At 37.8% G+C, this 27286-nt stretch overlaps 4 protein-coding genes across 7 annotated transcripts; 2 read left to right on the forward strand and 2 right to left on the reverse strand.

Moving 5' to 3' along the window:
* The first annotated feature begins 245 nt into the window (after window positions 1-245).
* LOC110863064 (UPF0764 protein C16orf89) lies at window positions 246-3462 on the forward strand. Of its 2 annotated transcripts, XM_022112290.2 has the most exons (8): window positions 246-368; window positions 510-691; window positions 763-891; window positions 1059-1212; window positions 1299-1409; window positions 2422-2699; window positions 2758-2902; window positions 3117-3462. In XM_022112290.2, exons 2-8 carry the CDS (start codon window positions 629-631, stop codon window positions 3374-3376), a joined length of 1140 nt encoding a protein of 379 aa, XP_021967982.1. In that variant the 5' UTR covers window positions 246-368; window positions 510-628; the 3' UTR covers window positions 3377-3462. The 2 variants fall into 2 exon arrangements, with proteins under 2 accessions (XP_021967982.1, XP_021967983.1); XM_022112291.2 differs by lacking the exon at window positions 246-368 and having other exon boundaries at window positions 434-691.
* LOC118435425 (vascular endothelial growth factor receptor 2-like) lies at window positions 3350-9191 on the reverse strand. Its single transcript, XM_035851479.1, has 11 exons — window positions 9164-9191; window positions 8236-8580; window positions 7302-7661; window positions 6053-6328; window positions 5624-5989; window positions 4869-5438; window positions 4536-4799; window positions 4231-4451; window positions 4049-4171; window positions 3757-3968; window positions 3350-3629 (listed from the first exon to the last, which is right to left on the reverse strand). Exons 1-11 carry the CDS (start codon window positions 9189-9191, stop codon window positions 3527-3529), a joined length of 2868 nt encoding a protein of 955 aa, XP_035707372.1. The 3' UTR covers window positions 3350-3526.
* A 2081-nt stretch (window positions 9192-11272) lies between these two features.
* LOC110842455 (uncharacterized protein DDB_G0271670) lies at window positions 11273-12862 on the reverse strand. 3 transcript variants are annotated; one of them, XM_035860041.1, is made up of 3 exons: window positions 12522-12862; window positions 12267-12404; window positions 11273-11610 (listed from the first exon to the last, which is right to left on the reverse strand). In XM_035860041.1, the coding sequence occupies exons 1-3, from the start codon at window positions 12788-12790 to the stop codon at window positions 11427-11429; spliced, it is 591 nt and encodes a 196-aa protein (XP_035715934.1). In that variant the 5' UTR covers window positions 12791-12862; the 3' UTR covers window positions 11273-11426. The 3 variants fall into 3 exon arrangements, with proteins under 3 accessions (XP_035715934.1, XP_035715936.1, XP_021943893.2); XM_035860043.1 differs by having other exon boundaries at window positions 11273-11582; window positions 12303-12862; XM_022088201.2 differs by having other exon boundaries at window positions 11274-11610; window positions 12267-12862.
* A 5457-nt stretch (window positions 12863-18319) lies between these two features.
* On the forward strand, window positions 18320-23693 carry LOC110853096. The gene is made up of 12 exons (XM_035846732.1): window positions 18320-18696; window positions 18760-19080; window positions 19487-19828; window positions 20266-20625; window positions 20881-21156; window positions 21261-21611; window positions 21783-22349; window positions 22413-22670; window positions 22727-22947; window positions 22998-23120; window positions 23192-23403; window positions 23544-23693. The coding sequence occupies exons 1-12, from the start codon at window positions 18555-18557 to the stop codon at window positions 23644-23646; spliced, it is 3276 nt and encodes a 1091-aa protein (XP_035702625.1). The 5' UTR covers window positions 18320-18554; the 3' UTR covers window positions 23647-23693.
* Window positions 23694-27286: the final 3593 nt, after the last annotated feature.

A 27286-nucleotide genomic window follows, 5' to 3' on the forward strand; every position in this document is an offset into this window, starting at 1 on the left:
TGCATCATAATATAACATCAATTCCCGTTCCGTTCGCTATAAATTTTTCAGGAAAAATCAAAAACCAAATGTCACCCCTATTCCTTTTGGTTTTTGATTTTTCCTGAAAACTTTATAGCGAACGGAACGGGAATTGATGTTATATTATGATGCAGCATAGCTTGGTGCATGTGCATGCCAAATTTCGCATCTCTAGGACAAAGTTTAAAATTTCACATGACTCCGTGCAAAAGTAGGGAAGATCGCGTGCACGCTCGATTCCCATCAAAAGAGGACTTTTTGTCCGGCGTAGAACCGAGCAACGGGTCTGTACTTACTTAGCAGAAGAAACATATGGAACCACACCTGTCTAAAATCTCTGGAAAAAGGTTAAAACATTTTATGATGGAATCCTTGCATGCATTACATGAAGGATCTACAAAATATTTTACATTTTGTCTCATAAAATGGGAATATTTGTGTATGAAGGAATATCACTATCAAACCGTCTTGGCACTTGTATTTTCCAGGTTTTCTTCCACCTTAAATACAACCAGTAACTATTTAAGACAAGGTTACATTCAAACTGAAACCTCCATCCAAGTAACAACGAGTATTTTTCTCTCTTCAAGACAAATCTAAAATCATCATGAAAGCATTCTCAATTTTTCCCACGTTGTGGTCAGTGCTCGCCCTTCAAGCTGTTTTTTCGGTAATTTTAGGTGTATGCTTTTAAAGTAATTACAACTGACTAAGGACAATCTCAATTTTTTTGTGTTTCAGCATGCGGAACGCTTGCTTTTGTTGGTCGGCACACATCTCGAACCGCCAGCTTTCGAAGTATTGCGTGATCGTCCATCCTTCAATGAAAAGTTGCAGAAATGGACGCCAGAACTGCAGAGGAAGACGCTGGTAAGCTTAAAGATTAGGATGTACGTAAATTTACGTATGAAAACGAATATTTTTTCTAATTCATGTTAAAAAGTTATAGTTTTTTTTACTTATCGTCTGCAGTATTAATTAGTTAATTACTTGTCTCGCTCAACCCCGTAGTTAATTAATTAACTAATTATTTCCAGGCAGAAGCTCCATCTACTGAGGAGATGTGCAGCGACGCGGAAACTGAGAAGCTTGCATTGAAGGATGCAATCCAACGAGCCGTAAACTTTTATGAGGCCCATGTTTCCGAGCTGAATACCTTAGATGCAGCAGTTGGACTACAAGTTGTCCAAGGTCTGTGCATAATGTGTGAATATCATTCAGAATTTGTAGAACTTTAAGAAAACGTGTCTTAAAATCCGAATTCGGACATTTCTTAGGTATTTCTCAGCACCTGGAGGACAGAGGACTCACGCACCTCCTCTCTGCGCTAATTACTGATATTGTAAAGAAGGCCATAGCGGCCATGAGCAATCCTGTAGACCGTGAAGGTAAACTGTTAACTAGTATTTGTGAGTTATGTATCATGCTAATTGCATATGCACTTACAAGGGAACATACCGAGGTGTCCAACGAGTTAAGGGTCGACACCTATACCAAAATGACCACAATACATGACTTATTAAACAAACTGAAGGAATTTCCGTGTAAAATTCACTTTTCGTCAAGTTGTGACGATATTTGTGACGAGCGCAGAGCCATCGGGTTGCCAGCCGGAGAGGTCGGCCGCTGAACGATCAGGTCGACCACAGAGAAGCGTCGTCGTCTTCACGTCGTCTTCAGAGATTTTGAATTCTTTCAAATTTTGAAAACATCTTGAAATTTTGAAAAAAAATTTGAGAAAATTTTGAAAATTTGAGAAAATTTTGAAAATTTGAGAAAATTTTGAAATTTTGAGAAAATTTTGAAAATTTGAGAAAATTTTAAAAATTTGAGAAAATTTTGAAATTTTGAAGAAATTTTTGAAATTTTGAAGAAATTTTTTCAAAATTTCAAGTGGTTTTCAAAATTTGATAGAATTTGAAATCTCTGAAGACGACGACGCTTCTTTATGTTTGACCTGATCGTTCAGCGGCCGATCTCTCCCACTGGCAACCCGATGGTCAAGCGCTCGTCACAAATATCGTCACAACGTGACGAAAAGTGAATTTTACACGGAAATTCCTTCAGTTTGTTTAATAAGTCATGCATTGTGGTGATTTTGGTATAGGTGTCGACCCTTAACTCGTTGGACACCTCGGTATGTTTCCTTGTTAGTTAAATATTCAGAATAATGAGGTTTGTTTGTAGTTCATGTCACTCAGTCAATCCGTTGTTTTGATTGGGCAGAATTTTTGTTTTCACATTTTTTACTTTTCCCAACCAATGAAAATTATTTAGATTTGGCCGAGTGAGTTGACGATGACTTGAAATATGTATATGTTAGCATTTTTTCATACAATATGCATAATTTATCGATAAAAATGAAATAATGCGAAACTTTCATTGTTGTTTTGTTTCCAGGCGCCATTACCGCGATGAACGCTACTTATTCCCCTTTTTCTGGGCAAAACTTTCCTGGTTGGTCACCCCATGAAATTATTGCGCAGCAATCTGCAGCATTTCCATCCGTGGGAGATGACCCGGAAATAGTTTGGGGGCGGCTCAACTCTGCTTGTTTCGTGTCGCTGATGAATTCTTGTGAAGTTCCGACGCTGTGCAGAAATACTTATCTCGACCCAGAGCCACAGTCGCAGTACATGCTCACTCATCAAGTCCTCTACAGACTGATGGCTCGTTCGGTTAGAAACATACCTTAATTTAAACTTGGCGATGGAATAATTTTGAAATTTTTGTTAGCTATCGTGTGACATTAAACATCGCAAACTTTTTATTGAGAATGAGGAGAATTTGGAACTTCTATGTGCCAAGATGTACGCGGAGGCAGAGATGTTGGCCGAGTACGGGTTTCCGGTGTGGGGACGGGATTTGTTTTCGGAATATGGTAAATATTTAACCATTTCATATATTATCTAAATAAGGCGGCCATTTTGAGATAGCGAGGAAATAGGATGAGATCCTTGTAAGTTTACAAGATGTAACGCCATAAACTGCGTAAACTTCGTAGGGTACCCTACTGAAATTCAAACGGATGTTCATACGTATGAACATCCGTTTGAATTTCAGTAATTTAATCAACAAAACTATTTTATGTATAGTATTCATCTCTGGACTTGCCGGTTTCCCGAACCTCCTTCGAACAGATTGGACCCAAGAGATCGCATCATGGCAAAGCAAAAGTGAGTTCGGATGTTTTGTGAATCCTGACTTCGAACGGTATTTTTCAACGGAAGTTGAAATTCAACGCGAGCAAACCTCTACATATGAAGAGACGTCAGAGACCTGCTTGACCCATTTCACGTCAACCTCGTTATCCGCACTGGCAATAAAATTGGGTTGGTTGAGCGATAATTGTTAAAAAATTATCCTGTAATTTATGTTTAGTACATATCTAATGATTAATATGAATAAAACGACTGATTTATTTGGCTATGTTTTATATAATTAAACTGTTTAATTGATTAACAGAAGCAGATTTCGATTAAAATTTAGCATTAAAAATTTAAATTCACTCAACAGTTTGCACGTATTGCGTAATCGCGTTTTCAAGTTGGGAAAAATCCGGTCTCTGATCTGGATCGGAAAGCCAGCAACTCTGCATCAATGCAACTCTACAAATACAATTCAGATAGAATTTAGTTCAAATATTTTATGGTTTCTTCAGTCAAAAATACAACTTGCAAAGACAATTTTACTGGAGGAAGATGGCTAAATCTGTTGAAATTATGCACGACTCACAATTCGTCGGGGCAATTGGTTGGTGGTGAAAGTCGCAGCCCAGCGGTGAGACTTTCGATGAAGTAATCGTTCCACGTGAGCGTCGGATATGGCAGGCCTCCAAAACTGAAAATCTCCCACATGGTCACTCCGTACGACCAGACGTCCGACTTGACCGAGAATTGGAACAATTTTAGTGACTCGAGACTCATCCAACGCCAGGGGAGCAGGGCCTTGATAAATATTTTGATAATTAAGCTGCTAATAAATACATATTACAGCGTTATCATGTGAAAATCAAGTAATTAAGTACTTTGCCCTTCTTGACGTAATTTCCATAATCGTATAGTTTCCGAGATAGGCCAAAATCAGTAATCTTGATGGAAAGTTGTCCATCCAAAAGACAATTCCTTGCCGCTAGGTCGCCGTGGAGGACCTGCACAAAATCTTCGGCAATAGTTCCAGGTTTTATTATAATAAACATTATTAGCCAACCTTGTTATTTGCAAGGAAATCCATTCCTTTAGCAATTTCTTTGCACCACGTCACAAGTTTTTTACGGTTGAAACACTCCATATTTTCGTAATTTGGCCCTCCATCCTCCGGGGGATTTGCTACATTTGCATTTCCTCCTTTCTCGAATTGTTTGGCATGATCTCGAACGTATTTCAGGAGACTTCCGTTCTCACATAATTCTAAAATTATGCTCACTTTGCCTATTGCACAGGATAACATACTTATATAAATTATTTACATATTTTTAGGTTAAGGAATAAATTTATATACACTAAATCACTTACGCCGTTGCACTTCTGCGATGCAGAATCCCAAAAACTCAACAATATGGGGATGCTTCCCAACGAACATGTTGATCTTAATCTCTGCCAAAAGTGCCCTAATTTGCTCAATCGTAACACCAATTCGTGGCATTTTTATAGCAACATCCTTGATAATGGGAAGACCTGACACTTCGTCAAAACCCTTGTGTAACACACCCTGAACTACAACCCCAAATGTACCCCTTCCCAGCACAATGGGCGACTTGTCCTCCGAATTTGAATTTGCTAGGAACAATAGCATATAGTACAGATATTAAATTACCAAGAATTTCACAGTTCGGAAGGCTTTCTTACCCCAAATGAAATCCTTTGGCAACAACTCGTACTCTCGGTTGACCGCCATGTTCTGAACAGCGTCGTCATTATTAGCACTCACGGCATCAGAACCATTATAGAAAGCGTCGATTTCCGACTTGCACAACTTCCTTTTCCTCGAAGAATTTCGCATGATTAAGGCAAAAGCTATCGTTCCAATTGCAACCAGGATAATCACAGGGATTCCGACGTACAGTAAAACATTGCTACTTTCTTTCGTTATGTTTGTGCCGAAATCATTTTCAAGATTTCCACGAGCCACTGTTTGCGCCCATGAATAGGCGCTGCATGTGACCACCGATTTAGGGACATACTTGGGATTAGACCACAAACCGCTTTGGCTGAAATTTGTCAAGATGATTCCCTCTGTATCCGTAATATTGAGCAGGTATGGCTTCAAGTTAGGGGGCTCCATTTTACAGTCTATATCGTTAAAGACATAAACACAGGCCGTCTTGGAAGTCACTAGCTGAATGGAGTCATGCGCCCACTTGTGGTTGCGATCGTGCGGTTCACAACTTATGATTTGCATAAAGCTTTGGGTAATTCCTATTTAAGAGCAATTATTTAGGACATGTATTTAAACAAAAATACGATTTGAAATCCACAGTTTCTACACAAAAATACTTTGTGCATCACCATGCAAATATTTCTGGTGTCGTTTGTTTACAATCGCACTTTAATTTTACAATAAAAAATTGTTAAGTATCCACCCAGCGGTAAATTATGAATACCTGATTTAAAAAGAAGTACAATTCGGTCAGGGTGATTTTCCCATTCTTGATTTTCCTCTTTCCATACCATTTTCTTTCCTCCGTTGAAATTACACTTACTAAAAGATCCAATTGGGGTACCGAATTGTATGTGTGATTGGAAATCGTCAAAATTCCATCTCTCGAGATCACTGGCGTCAAAGTTGGGTCGGATTCGGACAGATTGTGCGTATGGGGAACAGTTGATGTCTCGATAGATTTGGATGCATCCTTCATGCACGATGACCGATCGGACGCCACCGGAACGATAGTAGAATGGGATTTCCCAACAGGTGGCTGCTTTATTATAATTACTGTTTGTTGAGTTAATCGTCCAGCTAGAATATTCTAGTCAAATTCGAAATAAGGTCAAATGTCGGTAAATAAATTAAATTTTTTGGTAATTCCTACCGAATTTATGGGTCGTCATGGTAAACGAATATGGACCGTTATCTCGTAGATGATCTTCGTCCCTGCATTTTCGAAGACTCTGAATTTGCCCATGCGTCTTGAGAAGGTTGAAATGTCGAAGAACTGGAGATCCCGGAAACAAGATATTACTTTTACCGGTGCAGTTCAATCCAGTAAATAAGGTAACACAGGAATGGTGCGTATCCATGGATGCGATAGAAAAATTATTCCTTGGAAGCAGGAGACAGTCAGTCGTGGAAAAATCGAAATCTTCTCCTAGATGTATTTCAGGTACATTCAAAAAAATTCTCAAGAGTTTCATGAGTTTTGGAAGTTTTGAACATATGCCACAATTACTACAAAAATTATACATTGCTGGGGTCACCTCATTTGCATAAATCTCACTGTGCACGATGCGGGTGACGGGGTATTATTTTTATTAAGCTTATTATTACGTCAAATTATGCAAATGAGGCGACACGTCAGAATAATTCTAGAGTATATACATACATAATTGTAGTGTACATATGTACATCCGAGGAATAAGTTACATTATGTATGTACATAAGTGTTAGGATTAGCGATACATCATATTTATAAACAGCTCAACCATTACCCCGTGTTTATACTCGTCATTTCATTTTCATTTAGTTTTAATTTCACTATAGCTTTCGCGTCATTTTCATCTTTCTAATTTATACTTTTTCACAGAAATTCATGAAACATTAATTTTCCGATCATTTCAATTTGCTTTCACAGCAACTAAAAATTAAAATCCTGAATTTGGAAGGAATCCAAATTGTTGCCCTAAACTACGGTGCAGAAAAGCAAAATACGATAAAATATTTAATATGTCACAAAATAAAACCTTGGATACATGACGTAACAAGTAAAAATACAATAAACAAACCTACAATGCAGCCTGATATAGTGCGACCATAGTTACAGTTGATTATAAAGAAATTAACGCCATTTTCATTTTCTAAAAGTTGAAACACTTTCAACTTTGGAAATCGGCGTGAAAATGAAACCAAAATGAAGGAAAAATGAAATGAATTCAACTATAAATTGCAATCATTTTGCTGTTGGCATGGCGTTAATTTTTCGTGAAAGCAAAATGAAACCGAAAAAGTATAAATTGAGTTGATCGTGAAAATGAAATGAAAATGACGCTAAAATGACGAGTATAAATTAGGCCTTAGGAATTATGTACACAAACTCGTTTTATACGTATATATGTATTTATTACCTTTGAAATCGTCCAAGTCGAAGACAGTAATTTCCAGGATTTCCGAACTTGGGGGTAAATATTCTGAAACAGTGGCTGAATGAGCTTCTGATTTTGACACTTCGGAACAAGGCATAACCGATTTCACTCCAGAAAAATCGCTCCGATTGCTGAAATCGATTACGTTGATGGAATCCAGCCGGGTAGTGAAAAATATTGTGGGACGATAAACGGTGGGATATCTGTTGCAATAATTGTTGGGGTAGAGCACGAGACACAAACCGTACCCACCGACGCGAAGAACTCGCGAATCATCTTTTTCGAACGTGTTGTAACATTTGTAAAGGTTGAGAATGTAGTCACTAACATCGCCCCGATTACCTAAAAAAGGTAATAATCACTGTCAGGGCGTTGGCAACGTTTATAATTTTAAGAAACTCGGATAATTCGCACAGTCATTGGTACATAACTTGTAAAATCCGCAAGTTTAACAAATTAAAAAGACGCCGCCTTTGATTCTACGATGAGTAAGCTTACAAAAAGTTAAAAGCTAATTTTCCTTAGAAATATTTGTGAAATTTTGTTATAGCCTGTGGACTTATAGAATTTACGGATTCTACAATGTTTCCAAGCCCTGTGTGAATTGCCTCTCTATACTTTATGTAGAAAATTGTCTTCGTAAAATATACTAATTCTTTGGGGAAAAGTGGTGCTATATTAAACTCTTGACATAACATTTATAGAAATAGAGAAAATTATTTTAAAATGGCCTAAATGGAAATTTCATAATAAAATGTCCCCGTATTAGATATATTTCTATGTTAATGTGCAAACACGTGTCGCACTCTTGCAGTGTTATGACATGCATAAATCTGTATTCCTTTATTAAATTTATCAATGAAACCCGCCCAATTATACGGCGAAGCTATATACATAGATAGATTGTACAACTTACCGGATTCGTAAACTAACCGGAAACCAACACCTCCCGGCTCATCTTCCAAAATCCGTCTCCCCTCTGCATTTCTGACAGAAATTTTGTTTATGCATTTTGAGTTGCAATGACTGAAAGATCTCACAGGAGAGCGGAATCCCCTCTGTGTCAGTTCCCTCGTGTCGTAGGTCACCAGTAGCTGAACGTCTTCACCGCTACAGTCATTATTGCTGTAGAATTGGACACATCCTTTACGCACATGAACCGTCAAATTTTGAATGGCAGTAAATTCGGTAGGAATAACGCCACAAGAATCGGTTTGGTTGAGTGAAATGAACTCAGACGAACTGAACACCCAGCGGTTACCTAAAAAACAGCAATCATTTTAAATGAAAATATCTGAGAATAATTTAATAAATCATGTAACTCATTTTCAAGAAACAGGTTGTCGATTTTTTTACTCTGCGCTAAAATTCGAAAAGTTACAGGATTTTGAAACCCCGCTGTTGTGGCAGGAAGCCAGTTAAAAACTCACGATTCCGCGCCTAAAATTAGCGCATTATGAAAAATAATAAAATACAGATGTTTATTTTTTATGGTGAGCAAAATAAAATTTATCCCATTGAAATCTGCGTTTTACACGTAGAAGACCTGCATTGTGAGTGAAAGTGGTCAAATTACGCTAATATATTTAGCATTTAAATTAAGGTTTGAATGAAGATTTTAATGCACCTAAAAATCGATAATTTTTTGGTTTACAAAGTTAGGATGGTGTAATTTTGATTTTTTTTCATGAGAAAATAAATATAAAATAGATGGAAAATAATTAGTAAAACTTAAATATTTTCTCATGAAAACAAAAAATTAAAATCACACCATCCTAACTTTGTGAACCTAAAAATTATCGATTTTTAGGTGCATTAAAATCTTCATATTTCAAAAAACTCACGGAGATGAACAGGTTTCAAAATCGCCATTTGAATATATGGAAGAAAGGAAAGTTGAGACACAACAATTCAAACTCAAAATCCGCATACTATACCACCTTAAGTAATTTTCTGAAATTTTTTCTCGCCTGTTGTCATATTCACACCGCTTCCCATTACGAAAGAGTATCTTCCCACATCCTGGCCGCTTTGGATTAAACAATCGTAACATTTGCTAATTGAGACAACGCCGGGTTTAGCGACGAAGTCATAGGCAGATAAATCCGAACCGGAGATGACATCATCTGATGGGATTTTTAAGATCCTGGACGAGTTGCATTTCTCGCTATCATAAAGAATGACACAATTTCCAAAAGTTTTAATGGAGGAAATCTTTTCCTTTAAATTATCCGGAATTTCGGGTAAGCAATCATTCACAAACAGTTTGGCTTGAGATCCTAAAGTGATTTTTAAAGCTGTACATTTCTAGTAGAAATTTTCTATCGTTAAAATTTACAATTTTGACATGGTTACATACTTACCTTTGAAATTGGGCTCAGTGTAGGCAGAAATGTGGAAACACTTAACAAATGTAAGTGTAAGAAATATTATGCAAGTTGTGATCAGTATCTTGTTGAAGATGTAGTTATGACGCAAACGAATATTTAGTTTTTTGGACAACATGGCAGATCGGTGAAGACACTAAATATGCATATTCACAGAAATTGTCTATAATATATTCTTAACGATGGCGATAGTGAACGTGTTTTGCTACCATTGGACGCAGGCTGGAATTCAACGGAAAACCACATCTCAGGAAAATTGGTCAAGTTCAATAAAAAGTTCCTTAAATTATAATTAGATGGTGTAACATTACATAAGTTTAGAAAGCAATTGGAGTTGTTTTGATACGTAAGTTTGTGTCAATTCTTGTTTATTTAAATGCAAATGTGCATAATATGTAAATACGTTAGAAATGCTGTATTCCCATACATATTTATACCGTGGGTTACCTAGCTTTAGCTATTTTATTTAGTTTCTAATTTGACTAAAACAATACAATTGATATATTGATAGTAATATTCAATTGCTAAACGTGTTTTGCTATTTGTGAGATGCAGACTAATCACAATTAAATGTATGTTTCCTAATAAATAAACCGTCACAACGAATGTAACCAAGGGGTGAAAGAAGTGTGTTATCCGTATTTCAATTCAAATTGATGCATGTATGCAATTTGACCTTTAAATGACATTTCATGACCTTTTGACCTTGATGGGTGTGACCTACAGTGCCCATCTTCGAACTCGTCCTCTCTATTGACGTTAGGAGTTTACGTTCAAAATTTCAAGTGTCTATGTCTTTTCGTTCAAAAGTTATCGGAGCTACGGACAGACAGACGGACGGACGGACGGACAGACAGACGGACATAACGATCTTATAAAGGGCTTTCACCCCTTAATAATCAACTCCTTGTAGGATTTTAAGACAAAAAAATATACATAACCCACTTAACTGATTGATATGACAAAGCTTTTAATTATTAAAAATTATATACGATGAAAATGCAAAATGCTGATTCAAAGTATTTTAAAGCTGCTGTTATTCAACTCCACAAATATTTATATTAATCAATAATTTAAGTACGGTGCAAATTCGTAGATACATATGAGCACAGATCAAAAATCTTATCCGCTCGGAAATCTTGTAGTGTTCGAGACTGAATAGATGACTCTTTCATGATGCACATTTGACAAAGTCTAATCAGTGGATGGATTGGGGAAAATGTGTTTTTCTTAATTTTTATTTATTCCACCTGTTTAAAAAAATTGTACCGATTTTTGATAAATTTACAGTTGCTAAAGTTCTAAAGATTTTTGAGAAATTATGCCTTTCTTTAAATTATACAAAATTTTTAGAAAATATATCTTCTTTTTGAAGTTGGATGGATTTTGTAAAATTATATATTTTTAAAGTTATACAGTTTTTTTTGGAAATTGTCTATTTGAAAAATTACATATGTAGATTTTTGTAAATCATCTATTTTTAAAGTACAGATATTTGATAAATTAACTTAAAGTTCGACATATTTTTGAAAAATTGTGTCCTCTTTTAAAGTTATGTAGATTTTGAAAACATCTATTTTTAAAATTATGCAGATTTTGTTAAACTACGTATTTTTAAAGTAATACAGATTTTTGAAAAATTGTGATTTTAATTAGTACGTAATAAATTGAATATTTCTGAAAATAACGGAGTGATAATTCTCTCACAATTACATGTTTATTAAAGAAATGAGCATCCACTCCCACTGCTGGGCGCTGGAGAATGACGTCCAATCCGAGGCGGCGTCATGTAGGAAAAGGGGTCGAGGACGACTCTGTTCCGGTCCGAGACGGGTTGTCCATCCCCGAAAAATCGGGCCCGGATCTCTTCTCTCTTCTGGAGAAGATTTCCAACTTGAATTTGCCTAAATAAATACGGGTAAAAAAAATTGTATTTAATGGTTGCAAAACATCCAAAATTTTGCACAATGAAGATCTCCCAGCTTAAATATGCTCTCCGATTTTGAGGAAATTAGTGTGAATCAATAACAAATTTAGTTAGTATGAAATTTACGAAAAACACGATCTCACGATGGGCACGTTTGACAGAAATATTTGCATCCGAAGAGGTAAAAATGCACAGTCAATTGAAAAGTTTAAGATTTGTTAGGCCAGTTTTCTCCTCTTGGGATGCAAACATATTTATCTGCCAAACGTGCCAATTGGGATATCGTGTCTTTCATAAATTTCATGCCAAGTAAATCTGTAATCGGGAGACACTAATTTGCTCAAACTTGAAGAGATGTCCATTGCTAAATGTGTGCCATGAGTGTTGACCATGTATCAAACATGACACGATGTCAAAATGCGCACGTTTGGCGTAGATATTTGCACCCAAAGAGGAGAAAAAGACCAGTTTAAAATTAGTCGACTTAAAGACGCGTTTTTCTCCTATCCGGATGCAAATATCTGCGCCAAACGTGCCCATTGCAAGATTGTGTCTGTCGCAAAATTGGCATTGGTCACAAAAATCCAAAATTTTTCAGAAATACGTACAAAAAAAAGATGCTTAGTTTCTCACCTGGGATACTTTTTTCCAAAGTGGGTTTGGACAAACTCGTGGCATTTGACGACTCCTCCCGTGAAGGATGGGTCGTTGTCATACTTGTCGAAGAGATCCTCCACGGGGGCCGGTTCACGACGGTAATTTCCTCTCCTCCTGCGCATCTCCACATTTTTGAACCTTCCTTTTCCCCCGACGGACTCACACGTGGTGGTCACGTGGTGATGGCTGGAAGACGAAAATGATGACGACGACGAGGGCGCGGTCACATACCGGCTTGAAGAAGACGACGACGAGGGCGCGGGCGCGGTCACGTACCGACTCGAAGATGTCGACGATCTTGAAGAAAGGACAAATTTGTGTTGATTTCGTCCGTAAATTGAGGACGGGGCTTGTGATGAAGATGTCCGGGTATCCTCCGACTTGTCCGATCCCCCCGAGATGGTGGACACTGGTCGGGTGAAGCCCCACTCGGACGGGGTTTCAAAGGGGGTGAGGGGGGTGGAATAGGCCACTTTTTGGCGACGGTGTGCTCGAGACATGGCGCAAAGAGAGGGGGAAAAAATTTGTAGAAATTGTTCGGAATTCGAGATCCTTTCGCTACGGAGGACAACGTTGAACTGAAATGATAACTTATCGATTAAGGATACGTTCAAGAGACTCGTGTTATTTATACGATATTTGCTTATCAGTATTAAATTTACATATTTCCATTCTTCGATACGTTTGTAGTGTGGGCGTGCAGTGGTACGCGTATTACTTTCTCTTTATTCTCTTATAAATAATGATATGCAAATTAGAGCTCGGAATTCGAGATCCTTTCCGTACCCTTGAACTGAAATGAGTATGAGAAAAGCTTATAGATGATAAGGTAAATAAAATGCGACGGATTTTCTTATCGGTATTAAATTTACATATTTATTTCAATTCTTTGATACATATATAGCGTGCACCCGGGCGCACATTGCTTACTTTCCTCTCTCTCTCTCTCCTATCTGATTTCTTCTTATCAATAATGATATGCAAATTAATGCTCAGAATTACGAAATGAATGTAATGAAATTGTAATGTCCTCCAAAAAATTCAATATTTTTTGTTGTTTTCAGCTTTCTTATTTTATAATTTTAGAAAACTGTAAGATTTCGAAACCCAATAAAAATTCTGTGAATTTTTTTCATTTTTAATGAAATGATTCCAATAATAAAGATAAGTGAAAAAATCATGTATAAAGTGTGACATATTTATTGATGAGTGGAACTGCCTAATTTGCATATCATCATATTGATAAGAAGATATCTACCTTCATGCGTGCGAGAAGAAATAAATCGATTAAGAGAGAGAAGGAAAGGAATGTACATATGTAAATTAGCTTATCGCTACTCAATTTACATAATATGCACACTCATTTCCTTTCTCTTTTCTTCTCTCTCACGCGTGAAGATTTGTTCTTATCAGTGATATGCAAATTAGAAATTCAACTCATCTCTAGCGAGATTAATGTATTATTGAGTTATTAGTTTTATCATCACAACAAATAAGATTCGTAATAATTCGTCCATTATAAATAAATTTGATGCATTTTATTTCCATGATTTTTTAAACTTGTCGATTTATTTTCATTGGAATTAGTTCATTTTAAAATTTAAACAATTTGACAGAATTTTTATTGGGTTTTAAAATCTTACACTTTTCTTAAATTATGTCTGAAATAAGAAATAAAAACATAGCATCCTTGAATTTTTTTAATTTTTAAGGAGATTTTAATTTCATTGCAGTAAGTTCTCTCATCCTCAGGACGGAAAGCATCTCGGAATTCCGAGCATTAATTTGCATATCGTTATTGATAAGAAGAAATCTGATAAGAGGGGAAAGGAATGTCATGTCCACGATACGCATCAAATAATGGAAATATGATAAGAAAATCCGTCGCATTTTATTTACACGATTTCTTTGAGCTTATCCTTAATCGATAAGTTACCATTTCAGTTCAACGGTGTCCTCAGTCCCGAAAGGATCTCGAATTCCGAACAATTTCTACAAATTTTTTCTGTGTCTGCCATGTCTCGAAAAGGATTTTAGTGTTCGACGCCGCTCCCTCAATATGAAACTCCGTGGGGGTGGGGGTCACCGTCATCGACACCGTCCACAATCTGCGGGGAAAACAGAGTTACCAACTTTGTCCCTTCTTCAAGTTCGTCATCGTCGTCGTCATCAGAGTGTCGTCGCGACCAGAGGACGCTAGAGGTGACGCCTCCGGTGTCGTCATCATTCGCGCACGTGACCGGGCCAGAGTTCAAAAATGTGAACACGTGCAGGAGGAGAGGAAATTCAAAACGAACTCAATTTTTTCCAAAATTGGATGTCGACATGAAAAAAAAAATTATGCGTTTATGGAGAGGTAGGGGAGTATTTGGTTTGAATTTGAGCGCTATACAGTCATGTCGAAATTTCGACATGTCGATGTCGTTCCATGACGACATGGCTCAATTTCACCTGCGACGTACTTTTTAGGACCAGCTGAAGCTAGATATTAAATTTTATCGCTCTACGTCATGTTTGATTTCGCCCGTTTTGGACAATTTCGCCAAGATTTTTTTCAATGTTCTTTTTTTCAATCTTTTTTTTCAACAGTTTTTTTCAATCTTATGGACCGAATTGGTTGAAATTTTTACTGAAAGTGTATAATCGTTTGGGCTACAAATTTCGTTTGGGCGATTGGCCATAAACCCACTAGGAAAGAACCTTACCCAAAGTGGGTGTGGCTCGTCGAATTTTTTATGAACACATCCTAGGCCACCCAGGGCTCCGAATATGCAAAAATATTAGGAGAAAAGTGCTCGGGGACTTATTTCCTCAAATCTGGCCACTTTGGACAATGTGCAATAGTGGAATTAATGAATGATGTGAGGAAATGTATTACCCTGGCTACACACAAGTACATATGTACATATTCAGACTTAAATTGAGTAAATGCCCTCATCACTGGTTTTTGGTTTAATCAATCTGGATCTGATAACAGGAAGTCTGGCCCGAAAATTGGGAAACGAGGCACGTACGCTTTTAGGCTTACCTGAGCTACATAAGAGCTATTTCTACCCCAAAACATTTTCACCCGTCAAACTAAATACATCTTCAACTTTCCTTTGTCAACGAAATGATTGTTTTCGCTTCCGAGAAATACTTGTCTCTTCAACTTTCACTTTGTGGGCGTTTTTCCTGTCTAGATTTCTCCTGGGATGCGCTGCACAAAAAAATTGTGCAGGTGTCCAGAAATTCCACGCTGCACAAGAAGATAAAGCTTAGCAGAGCAATCAACCTATTTTACGTCGTACTCCAATTGTCATCAATTATGGGGAACAATAATTCTGCCCCACAAAAAATCGAGGCATCTCTCTTCTCCGTGATATACATGACGGGGGCAGCGGTACGATTAGGACACGTTGGCCTCACCCCGGGACAAATGCTCAATTCACTATCACTTTTAGAGGAAAAATTGAGGAAAAATTACGGTACGTTATACAGAAAATATGTAAATCGTGCATTAAAGCACCTTTCTCGTTATTAGGCTTGAAACTATCACCTGCCGGAAAGGACTTTCTCGTAATTTGCTTGCAACCCTTGGCATATATCAACTGCCTCGCCGTTCCGGTGTCGATCACCTTTCTGCTGTACAATCGTCCATGTCAACCTCCATTTATGGGCTCCATTCTACTCCCATCTTGTAAATATGGGGGCGATTTGTGCGGAATTTGTCAACCCAGCCTAGTCAACCTGGCAAGATTCGTCATTTTATTTGTGGAATATGTCATCTTTTCCCAGACGGTTATCTCTGGCTCGTGGTACATCATATACGTCGTCATCGCGGGAATCTGCAGCATTTCGAAGTACACGGGATCCTTCTCATACCACCCCGGCCCTAGTGCGGATGGATTCAGGGAATTTCGAATTCTTCAAGTTGCAACTACCCATGTTAACGATTGCATAAAACACGCCATTTTTCCCGCATGTATCGTAGGCCCGCCAATGCTCCAAATGTTGGGAACGTTTGCATGTGTAAAGCTACGAAATGAAATAAATTGGCCACTATTCGGCCTCTTCCCGCTAATTGTGGGGTTGTCCTTGATCCAGGGTATTCCGACCTGGGTTTTAATGGGTTGGGTTTTATTGGGTTTTAATGGGTTTTAATGGGTTGTAAATGAATAAAACCCACTGGGTTTTACCATGTTAAGTGGGTTTTATTTGGGTTTTAATGGGTTTTATTGGGTTTTAATTGAATTTTACCTTAAAACTACATTCTTAAGGTCAAATACATCTCCTATGCGTAAGAAGACGTTATCTTAAGTTACCTTATCTTCACTTAAGCAGTTTATTTCATTACTACTCTACTATATGAAAATCCGGAACAAATCAACAATTGACTCCATCCTATAGAATAACAGATTTCAAGTGTTATAGAACAAAAATAATTTCAGAATAGATACAAATTCCGAATTATTTTTGTTAAGTGATTGCTTAAAACCTAATAAAACCCAATAAAACCCAATAAAACCCATTAATACCCATTAAAACCCAAATAAAACCCAATTAACATGGTAAAACCCATTAAAACCCATGGGTTTTATAATTTTTGATTAAAACCCTGGGTTTTTCCGAACCCTGCCTTGATCCTCACGGTGATGCCGCTGCTGGCTACGGGAAAAATATTTGTGACCTCGTGCGAAGTCATGAAACGCTTTGAGGGATGGAGGTCAGATAAGAATGTGATGGAAAATAAGTGCTGGAGGAGGATGGTGAGGTCCATTCGGCCGTTAAGGATTCATTTCGGTGGTAATTTTGTTGACGCGTGTAATCCGCTTGTTGTTCAGGATTTCTGTATGAGACAGACCGCGTCCTTGTTAATGTATTCGAAAACAAAGTAAGCTTAATGGATACATTACATACATTGAGGGTATTCATTATTTCTTCGTATCCTTAGTATTCTTCGTATCGTAAAATAACTTACGAAGCTTACGAGATTTTGTAAGCGTCGTAAGATTTTCTCATCGAAAATCACGTTACTACGCTTACGATTTTTACTAAACCTGACCCCTTGTTTTTTCTTCGTAAACTATTTTACGATACGATGGATACGAAGAAATAATGAATACCCTCATTATTTCCTTGGTGAAAGGAGGAAGTTTGTCAAAATGTGAAATAGTACGCATATAGAATGCATGTATAAATACATATGTGTGTAAATACTTAAATACATAAGGAAATAGTATAGGGTTGATGAACCATTGTGTAACTGAATGGATCAAGATAAGCGAATGTAAGATAAGGCGATTAAATAGGCCAGGGTAGATATACATAGCGCTGTTATATAAAGTTGCCAAATTCTTAATTAAGAAAATTACTGGAAAGGCTACTTCAAATTTATGCAATTCCGTAGTAAAAGCGTATGTATTATATGCTTTATCGTGCTACTTATACAGAAGTCCGACTTATGCATGTTTGTAGTTCATTTAAAGTGATTGTATCTGTACAATGTATATACATACATAATTAGAAAACAGAACTTAGACAAATAAGAATTTAAACTACATATTATTATTGAAAAATAAAAACCATAAACTATATCTTAAGATACATGGAGGATATTCATTAATTTTTAGTATCTTTAATATCGTAAAATAGTTTACGAAGAAAAAACAATGTGTCAAGCTTCGTAAAAATCGCAAGCGTAGTAACGTGACTTTCAATGACAAAATCTTACGACGCTTATAAAATTCCGTGACCGCCGTAAGTTAAGTTACATATTTTACTATACGAAGAATACTAAGGATAAGACGAAATAGTGAATACCATCATAAATATGTAACAGAATCAAGATTTTGAAATATTAAATAATACTTTTTCCCATAATTTGCAAATTAGAAATTGTATATATATGTGTCAATATAGGTATACGTATTTATGAAGTAGAAATTTCTGTGCATCTGTATTTATGCAAAATCTAACCACTTTCCTCATTTACACACAACTTACACACGTTACACACTAGTATGTTCTTTCCAAATTTCTGTACGTAATGCTATACAATACCATATTACGATTTGATTTATTTTAATTCAACTTGGCCAACTTTTCCGGAAATTGTGGTTTTCCGTGGAATTCTAACCTGCGTCCAAAAATGTGGGCTGTTATTGACGAACATACATAATACGCACGCGACATTTGTAACAAAGAATGTTCATTGTCCATAAAAATATATTTCAGATAATTTCTACGAGTATCTTATCAAATAAATAACTGCTCGAATTTGTCATGTTGCCCAAAAAATTACAAATTCTTCCGCGTCACAACGACATTTTTTACAAGATACTGATCACAACTTGCATCACATTTCTCACGTTCAGATTTGTTAATTGCTTCCACATTTCTGCCTACACTGAGCCAAATTTCAAAGGTCAGCCATGTCAAAATTGCTAATTTTAGCGGTAGAAATTTACATCTCTAAAAATTACTTTAGGAACTGAAACCAAACTATTTGTGAATGATTGCTTGCCCGAAATTCCGGAACATTTAAAGGAGAAAATTGTCTCTCTTAAAACCTTTGGGAATTGTGTCATTGTTTACGAAGGCGAGCGATGCAACGCTTCAAGGATGTTAAAAATCGCGTCAGACGATATTACCTCCAGTTCGGATTTGTCTCGGAACTATTTCGTCACTGATCCCGGAGTTCTTTCAGTTAGCAAATGTTACGATTGTTTATTTCAACCTGGTACTGCAAATTGGGAGAAGGTGGAGACGTACATTTTCACAATGGGAAACGGAGTCAATATGACGGCAGGTACGTACATATGTGGGGAAGAGAGATGTTATTTTTATTGCCGTTTTTCTGATTACCCTTTCGAAACTGGATCGACAAATTCCTTACTATAAACGCATGGCAAGGCTGAATTTGGACCAGAGTACTATTTGTGCCTAGTTAATTACGCTACAAGTACTATACTCTAGGGAACGTTCATAAAATACATAACGCTAAATCTGCGATTTTTTACCCCTCCCTCCCCCCATGTGGCGCAAATTTGTCTGTAACGCAACATCCCCCCCTCCGATGCGTTACGTATTTTTTGAACGATCCCCTACTGCAAAAATTTACAGTAAAATTATTTGCGTACATATACCTAGGTACGTTGGGAATTTATGTACATATGCAAATCCACAATGTTACTGTGCCCCAATTATATTTCAAGGAAATCGCTGGATGTTCAACTCGTCTGAATTCACCTCCCTCTACAACAATACTTGCGGCGTTATCCCCACCGACGTTAGCACCTTTTCAAATTTAGCGGTCAATGTGGTTGACGTATGTGTCCAATTCTACAGCAATCCTGACTGTAGCGGAGAAGACATTCAGCTATTGGGGACCCATGACACGAGGGAACTGACGCAGAGAGGATTTCACTCTCCTGTGAGATCTTTCAGTCATTGCAATTCAAAATGTGTGGACAACCCGGTCGTGAGAAATGCGATTGGTAGACTGATTTTGGAAGGGGAGCCGGATGATACCGGTTTCCGGTTGCTTCATGAATCGGGCAAGTGAACTGATAATAAATACATTTCATAGTTAACTTTAAGAATTTTTATAAAAACACGTGTCCCCATGAAAAAATGTAGCATTTCCCGCGGCAGGTAGTGCTATTCCCGGGTCGAGCATGACCGAGGCTCGATAATAAACTAGCCGAGCTGAGGTACTCCCTCGGCTAGAGCTCAAATTTTTAAAAGCCGGGTTGAGCTGGCTAGAGTTTTAAAATGCGAATTAAGCGATTGAACAGGCTTGGCTCGGCTCGTCATTTTCTTGGCGCAGCTTGTTTTATAAGAAAAATTAAGCTCGCCCGATTATTAATCGAGCTGCTTTGGATCGGCTCGTCGTAATTGAGCCCAACTTTCTGAAGTTCGTGAACAGCACTAGAGGCAGGGCATAAACCTTATATCGTTATTATCAAGTTCTCACAACGCTAATAATTTTTAGGTAAAACCCACGATGTCGGAGATTACATTCTCGACATTTACAAATGTTACAATACATTTGAGGAAGACAGATCTAGGGTTCGTCGCGTCGGAACGTCCGGTTTGTGTCTCGTGCTCTACCCCAACAGTTATTGCAACAGATATCCCACCGTTTATCGTCCCACCGTATTAAACGGTACTCTGTCAGGATCTCACAATATCATGGATTTTGACAACCCGAGTGATTCTTCTGGCGTGAAATCGGTCATGCTTTGTTCCGAAGTGCTCAAATCAGAAGCATACCCCGCCACGTTAGCAGGATTTTTATCTCCGACTCTGGAATTATTCGAAATTTCGATTTTCAACAACACCGATTTCCAAGGTAAGTATCTACATATATGTACATATGCATGCATCAAATAGTTTGTAACCATTACCAAGCAAAAGATGTTTGGAAGCGAAAGTTATTGGATCAAAATGGCTTGAAAAAGATTCTTGATAAAATTAATACAGTCAAACATTAACCAAAAACGATCCGAAAGCTCTGGTTCCAAATTGCTATTAATCTGAAAACCTTCTCCTGTACACCGACCAGATTTTCTAAAACCATTAAAAACATTTCATTTTCATATCCTAGGACATAATAATTCTTTTTCGACTACTGACTGTATCCTGCTTCCCAGCAATAATTTTCCTCTCGATTCAATGGTAACGCACCATTCCTGTGTTACGGTATTTACTGGATTGAACTGCACCGGACCAAGTGATACCCTGTTTCCTGGGTCTCCGATTCTTCGCGATTTCGGCCTTATCAGTACTCAATGGAAAATTCGGAGTGTTCGAAAGTGCAGGGATGAAGATCATCTACGAGATAACGGTCCATATTCGTTTACCATGACGACCCATCAGTTCGGTAGCAATTACATACGAACTGAAAATAAAATTAGAATTTTAAATTATAAATTTATTTATTTGTCGAAATTTCACCGTGAACAATATTTCGAATTTAACAAACAGATTCCGCTTGGACGATTAACTCAACAAACAGTACTTCTAGTGAGGACAACTGTTGGGAAATCCCATTCTATTACCGCTCAGGAAGTGTCCGATCGGTCTTCGTGCATGAAGGATGTGTCCAAATCTATCGAGATATCAACTGTTCCCCGTACGCACAATCTGTCCGAATCCGACCCAACTTTGACGCCAGTGATCTGGGGAGATGGAATTTCGAAAATTTCTTCAAGTCAAACACCGTGATCGGGTCTTTCAGTAGGTGTAATTTTAACGGAAGCAAGAAAATGGTGTTGAAAGAGGAAAATCAAGAATGGGAGCATCACCACGAGGGAATCGTACTACTTTTTAAATCAGGTAATTAAATTCCCCTAATAAGTATTTCTGAAGAAATTGTTTTTTTTGGCAAAACGATGCAAAATTTATGTATTGATTAATCACCGACATGGATATTAAATCCTTAAAACACGTGTTTATGTATATACCTATTACCGTTTTTATAGCATTTTGTTATACCTCAATTACCAGGTGTTACCCAAGCCTTCTCCCTCATCTCATACTGTGAAGCTCTCGATGAAGACCACAATTGGGCTGAGGACTCCTTACAATTGATCACTGCTAAATCTGTCTGCATTTATCTTTACACCGAGAAAGAGTGTAAAATGGCGTCCAACTTGACGCCTCATGTACTAAACATTACGGATACAGAGGGAGTCGTGACGATAAATTTTACCGGAAATCCGCTCTGGTCAAATCCAAACTATTTGCCGAGATCCGCGAGTAGCTGTAAAATTTATTCATGGGCGCATTCAGTGGCTCGTGCAAATCTTAGAAATGATTTCGGCCCGAACGTAACGCAGGAAAGTAGCAACGTGCTACTATACGTCGGAATCCCAGTGATTATCCTGGTGTCAATCGGAACGATAGCTTTTGTCTTAATTATGCGAAATTCTTCGAGGAAGAGGAAACTATGCAAGTCGGAGATCGACGCGTTCTACAATGGTTCTGATGCTGTGAGTGCAAATAATGACGACGCCATTCAGAACATGGCGGTCAACCGAGTGTACGAAATATTGCCGAAGGATTTCATTTACGGTAGGAAAACTCCCAGATAAATTGTGAAATCTTAGGTAATTCAGTATATGCTATTGTCCTTAGCCAATTCTGAGGACAAGTCACCCATTGTGCTGGGAAGTGGTACATTCGGTGTGGTTGTTCAAGGGGTATTGCACAGCGGTTTCGTTGAAGAATCAGGTCTTCCCATTATCAAGGACGTCGCCATAAAAACGCCACGAATTGGTATAACTGTGGAGCAAATTAGGGCGCTTTTGGCGGAGATTAAGATCAACATGTTCGTTGGCAAGCATCCCCATATCGTCGAGTTTTTGGGATTCTGCATCGCAGAAGTGCATCGAGGTAAATGACATGTATTCGCTAAATAAACACCTACAGATAATTGTCCCATTCTATAGGCAAAGTAAGCATAATTTTAGAATTATGTGAAAATGGAAGTCTCCTGAAATACGTTCGAGATCATGCCAAACAATTCGAAGAAGGAGGAAATCTAAGAGTAGTAAATGCCCCGGAGGATGGAGGACCAAATTATGAAAATATGGAGTGTTTCAGCCGTAAACAACTTGTGACGTGGTGCAAAGAAATCGCTGAAGGGATGGATTTCCTTGCAAATAACAAGGTTTGCTGCTAATTTTTAATATGGAAAAATTGCTTAATATTTTTCGACAGGTCCTCCACGGCGACCTAGCGGCGAGGAATTGTCTACTTGATGGGAAACTTTCCATCAAGATTACTGATTTTGGACTATCTCGGAAACTATACGATTATGGAAATTACGTCAAAAAGGGCAAGGTACTTAATCTCAGATTTTCAGATGATAATTATGCAATACTGGCAGTTATTCTACTGAAATATTTATCAAGGCCTTGCTCCCCTGGCGCTGGATGAGTCTCGAGTCACTAAAATTGTTCCAATTTTCCGTCAAGTCGGACGTCTGGTCATACGGAGTGACCATGTGGGAGATTTTCAGTTTTGGAGGCCTGCCATATCCGACGCTCACGTGGAACGATTATTTTATCGAAAGTCTCACCGCTGGGCTGCGACTTTCACCACCAACCAATTGCCCCGACGAATTGTGAGTCGTGCGTAATTTAATCAGATTTAGCGATCTTTCTACAATTCAATTCAATCGTGTAACACGATTCGTGTTCACAATTTACATTTTTACCTGAAGAAACTGTAAATGACATTATTTAATTGTTTCCTTAATTACAGAGTTGCACTGATGCAGAGTTGCTGGCTTTCCGATCCAGATCAGAGACCAGATTTTTCTCAACTTGCAAACACGATTGCAGAATACTTGAAAACTGTGGAGTGAAATTAAAATTTGCCTTAATAAATTTAAATCAGAATTTGCTTCTTCAATTCTTCATCATTTAAATAGTTAAATCATTTAAAACAGATATAAACAAATTGGTAGCTTAACCTCCTTGTTACCAGTTATTTTTCGGGAATATTCCGTTGCGTACCAGTTACACATATTTGTGTAACGATTTTTTATCACGTAGCTATCAATCCATTTTTCGCAATATTACTTTGCCTACCAATTACACATATTTGTTTAGCAAAATTATTTCCATTAGCTACCCACACGAGATCGTTTTCCATTGCTTACCAATTACACAAATGTGTGTAATATATTGCGGATTTTTAAAATTCCGATAGATAATGGAAATCTATCAAGTTGTAAAATGCCGGACCACATAAAATTTCCAAAAAATATTTTGGTAGCCAAGAAAAATAATTTTGCTACACAAATGTGTGTAATTGGTAGGCAAAGTAACATTTGGAAAAATAGTTTATGGAAGTCAAGTGATAAAAATCGTTACACAAATGTGTGGTAGCCAAGAGGTTAATTCAAATTAATAACTATGTGGTCAATAAATATAAATTCAACGATAATTGTCAACTCTAAAGGACATAGTGCTGTACTGCTGTAATAAAATACCCGTTAGTCTGCCCGTGTGGGAAGAAATACTTATCTATTACTTTTTGCAGATATCTATCAGCTCTGTAATTACATACTTAGGAGGGAGGTTGTGTACTATCAACTCCCGGATCTCGATGCCCTTTGGATATGTTGTAGTGTCCCATGAATGAGCAATAACCCTGAAGTGGTTTGATTCCATGGCCACATTTGCGCCCGCCACACCCACTCAAAGGTGCCCAAAAATCGCTTTCACTCCAGTTTTCACTCATTCAAAACGACGCCAAAAATCCAATTTTACTCCGATTTTCAAATTTCTTTCACACTCCCAGATAGTTGCTTTCTTATTTCCAACATCAAACTCAACTTTTTTGATGATTATTTCGCAGGCATAATTTGTTTTGTTGATTACTAATATCAACTCAGTTTTTCTTTTCCATCCCGCGCTGGTATCCTTCCCATACTATTAGTATGGTAGGGATACGAAGCGGGAATCAAATTTTTGGTGAAGTAATTCTGAGTAAGTAGTACAACAGTGCTCATTCAGAATTTTAAATTTTAAAAATACTAAGAATTTAAAAAAGTTGAGTTTGATGTTGGAAATAAGAAAGCAACTATCTGGGAGTATAATGGTGAAAGAAATTTGAAAATCGGAGTAAAATTGGATTTTTGGCGTCGTTTTGAATGAGTGAAAGCTGGAGTAAAAGCGATTTTTGGGCACCTTTGAGTGGGTGTGGCGGGCGCAAATGTGGCCATGGAATCAAACCACTTCAGGGTTCTTGTACATTCATGGGACACTACAAAATATCCAAAGGTATCGAGACCCGGGAGTTGATACAGGGGTGGGACAGAAGAAGGAGCCACTTTGCCTAAATTTATTGCGGCCTTATTATTCGTTTGTGAAGTTTGGTAATTGGTTCAGTGTGAAGCCCTTTAGTTTATCTAACGAGCCTCAGTCGCTTTTTCCAACCAGTCATGTCAAAGGTCATGACCTTTGACACCATTTTCAGAGTGATTCTGCACCACTCGTCCTGAACACTTTTCCAAAGTGCATCAAAACGTGCGCGTTTTCCTTTCAAGAAGGCTCCATTTTAAGTACCCGAATCCAAAAAAAACATCGGATTGATATCAGAGGAACTAACGAGAGTTTCTGTAGTAGGAGTAATTGTTATACCCAAACCTTTTTAAAAATCGTTCGCGTAGGCTGCTATTTTGTGAGAAATAAGTTGGGTTGCGAGCATGATCTCGGGATTTCCTACGAGTCACTTGCTGTAGGTCATTGTGAATGACTCTAGAAATAGAACTCTCTGGCTCAATATGTCTTTGGAAAACACTTTTATGCGTGCCTCGCACTCTGGGGGGTGCTGTAGGGGCATTTTTAACCGTAGGGAAAATCTGAATAGTGCTAAATTTTCGTTATCTATCTGGGTATGACATATGCAAATTTTGAAAATGCCGCGACTGTGCATCACACGCCACCCCTAAAATTCAAGTGGCTCCTTCTTCTGTCCCAACCCTCTGTAGTACACAACTTCCCCTCCTTACGAGGGAACCTCTTATAGTGCTCGGAGCTCCCAGCATAACCACTATGTGCATTCGACGTAGATTTTAATACTACTCCGATGATGTGACAAAATTTCCGTGTCAAAATGACATTTCGTCAAGTGGTGACGACTTTAGTGACGCACCGAACGGTCACTTTCGCCATGAAGAGGAACGCTTTTCACCACTCGCTCCTCACTCATCTCACTTAAATCTCAACCCATTTACTCATTGAGTAAACTCGCATCCAATTTAACTGTGTTGACAATATGATCCTTGTTTACTATTTGTAGCCTTTTAATATTTTTTTTTTAATATTCGGAGTTTAAAAATTATAGAACGTCTATAATTGTATCTATTTGTGAGGCTGTTCTTAAAATCGCCAAGGACAGGTATTCGGGAGATTTCAACGCTTCATCAATTCCAGTTAACAATGTTGAAATTGTCGACCGGGTTTTGCGTTTTGTGGAAGATTTAGTTAATAATTCAAATACGGACTTTGAATCTTCTATTGCTTTAGAATTTGACTATGATTGTGATATTGACACATATGTCGAGGGATACGATTTAATTAGTGATACAATAAATGAATTTCATGAGGATTCTGAAGATGAGTAAGACGTCGAGGAAGCTTCTGCAAGTCTGTCGCAACGAGTCTCACAGAAATGGGAGGAAGAAGATGTCGACGGTGTCAATTTTACCTATCAAGAGCTGGTCAATATTCACATTAGCAGCAGACATATTGAAGGCAATGCTTGTGAATTTGTCCAAATGGTGAATGAGAAGAGGGCACAAATAAATCCGTAAATTGTAAAGATATAGGAAAATCCCTTGTGAGTAAATGGGTTGAGATTTAAGTGAGATAAGTGAGGAGCGAGTGGTGAAAAGCGTTCCTCTTTTGAAAGCATGGGCGAAAGTGACCGTTCGGCGCGTCACTAAAGTCGTCACCACTTGACGAAATGTCATTTTGACACGGAAATTTTGTCACATCATCGCACACGATCAGTTATATATGGATAGATAGCTCAGCTCGCGGTGGTGGCTCTGAAATGTGCGAAAAACACATTTTGAGCACGCTTAAATTCGTTTTATCCCATTTCGGGGTCGTGGGTTCCAATGCTAGTCGGGGCAATTGTTTTTTTTGCATTTTTGTTTACTGGCTTAGACAGTATTTGGGACAGAGGTTTCAAAAATGACCACTATTTTGACCAATGATTAACTGCTTCAAATTTGCTCAGGTTTAATGCATATTAAGCATATATGCAAATTCATATGTACCTGTATGTATAAATACTTAAACTCATAAATTTTTTGGGGGGTAATGTAAGATTTCTAGCTTTTAGCGAATGTTGAATGTCGATCATTTTGTTAGCTTCGCACAGTGCTAGGGAGCCATCCTAGCTACCAATCCTAGAATCTTAGCTAGCCATCCTAGCTAGCCATCCTAGGTAGCAATCCTAGCTAGCCATCCTAGGTAGCAATCCTAGCT

This window comes from Folsomia candida, unplaced genomic scaffold, assembly GCF_002217175.1.
Source record: "Folsomia candida strain VU population unplaced genomic scaffold, ASM221717v1 Fcan01_Sc001, whole genome shotgun sequence".
Taxonomy (NCBI): domain Eukaryota; kingdom Metazoa; phylum Arthropoda; class Collembola; order Entomobryomorpha; family Isotomidae; genus Folsomia; species Folsomia candida.

What these genes read in the sequence shown, in the direction of transcription:
- LOC110863064 (XM_022112290.2), top strand. Translation starts at nt 629, where the DNA reads ATGAAAGCATTCTCAATTTTTCCCACGTTGTGGTCAGTGCTCGCCCTT. An exon ending in CCCTTCAAGCTGTTTTTTCG is followed by an intron (nt 692 to 762) that starts GTAATTTTAGGT and finishes TTTGTGTTTCAG; the next exon opens with CATGCGGAACGCTTGCTTTT. An exon ending in CAATCCTGTAGACCGTGAAG is followed by an intron (nt 1,410 to 2,421) that starts GTAAACTGTTAA and finishes TTTTGTTTCCAG; the next exon opens with GCGCCATTACCGCGATGAAC.
- LOC110853096 (XM_035846732.1), top strand. Translation starts at nt 18,555, where the DNA reads ATGTTGCCCAAAAAATTACAAATTCTTCCGCGTCACAACGACATTTTT. An exon ending in CCGGTTGCTTCATGAATCGG is followed by an intron (nt 19,829 to 20,265) that starts GCAAGTGAACTG and finishes AATAATTTTTAG; the next exon opens with GTAAAACCCACGATGTCGGA. An exon ending in ACCAATTGCCCCGACGAATT is followed by an intron (nt 23,404 to 23,543) that starts GTGAGTCGTGCG and finishes CCTTAATTACAG; the next exon opens with AGTTGCACTGATGCAGAGTT.
- LOC118435425 (XM_035851479.1), bottom strand. Translation starts at nt 9,191, where the DNA reads ATGGCGATTTTGAAACCTGTTCATCTCC. An exon ending in CCGGTTAGTTTACGAATCCG is followed by an intron (nt 7,662 to 8,235) that starts GTAAGTTGTACA and finishes TACCTTTTTTAG; the next exon opens with GTAATCGGGGCGATGTTAGT. An exon ending in ATTACGTCAAGAAGGGCAAA is followed by an intron (nt 3,969 to 4,048) that starts GTACTTAATTAC and finishes ATATTTATCAAG; the next exon opens with GCCCTGCTCCCCTGGCGTTG.
- LOC110842455 (XM_022088201.2), bottom strand. Translation starts at nt 12,790, where the DNA reads ATGTCTCGAGCACACCGTCGCCAAAAAGTGGCCTATTCCACCCCCCTC. An exon ending in TTTGGAAAAAAGTATCCCAG is followed by an intron (nt 11,611 to 12,266) that starts GTGAGAAACTAA and finishes GTATTTATTTAG; the next exon opens with GCAAATTCAAGTTGGAAATC.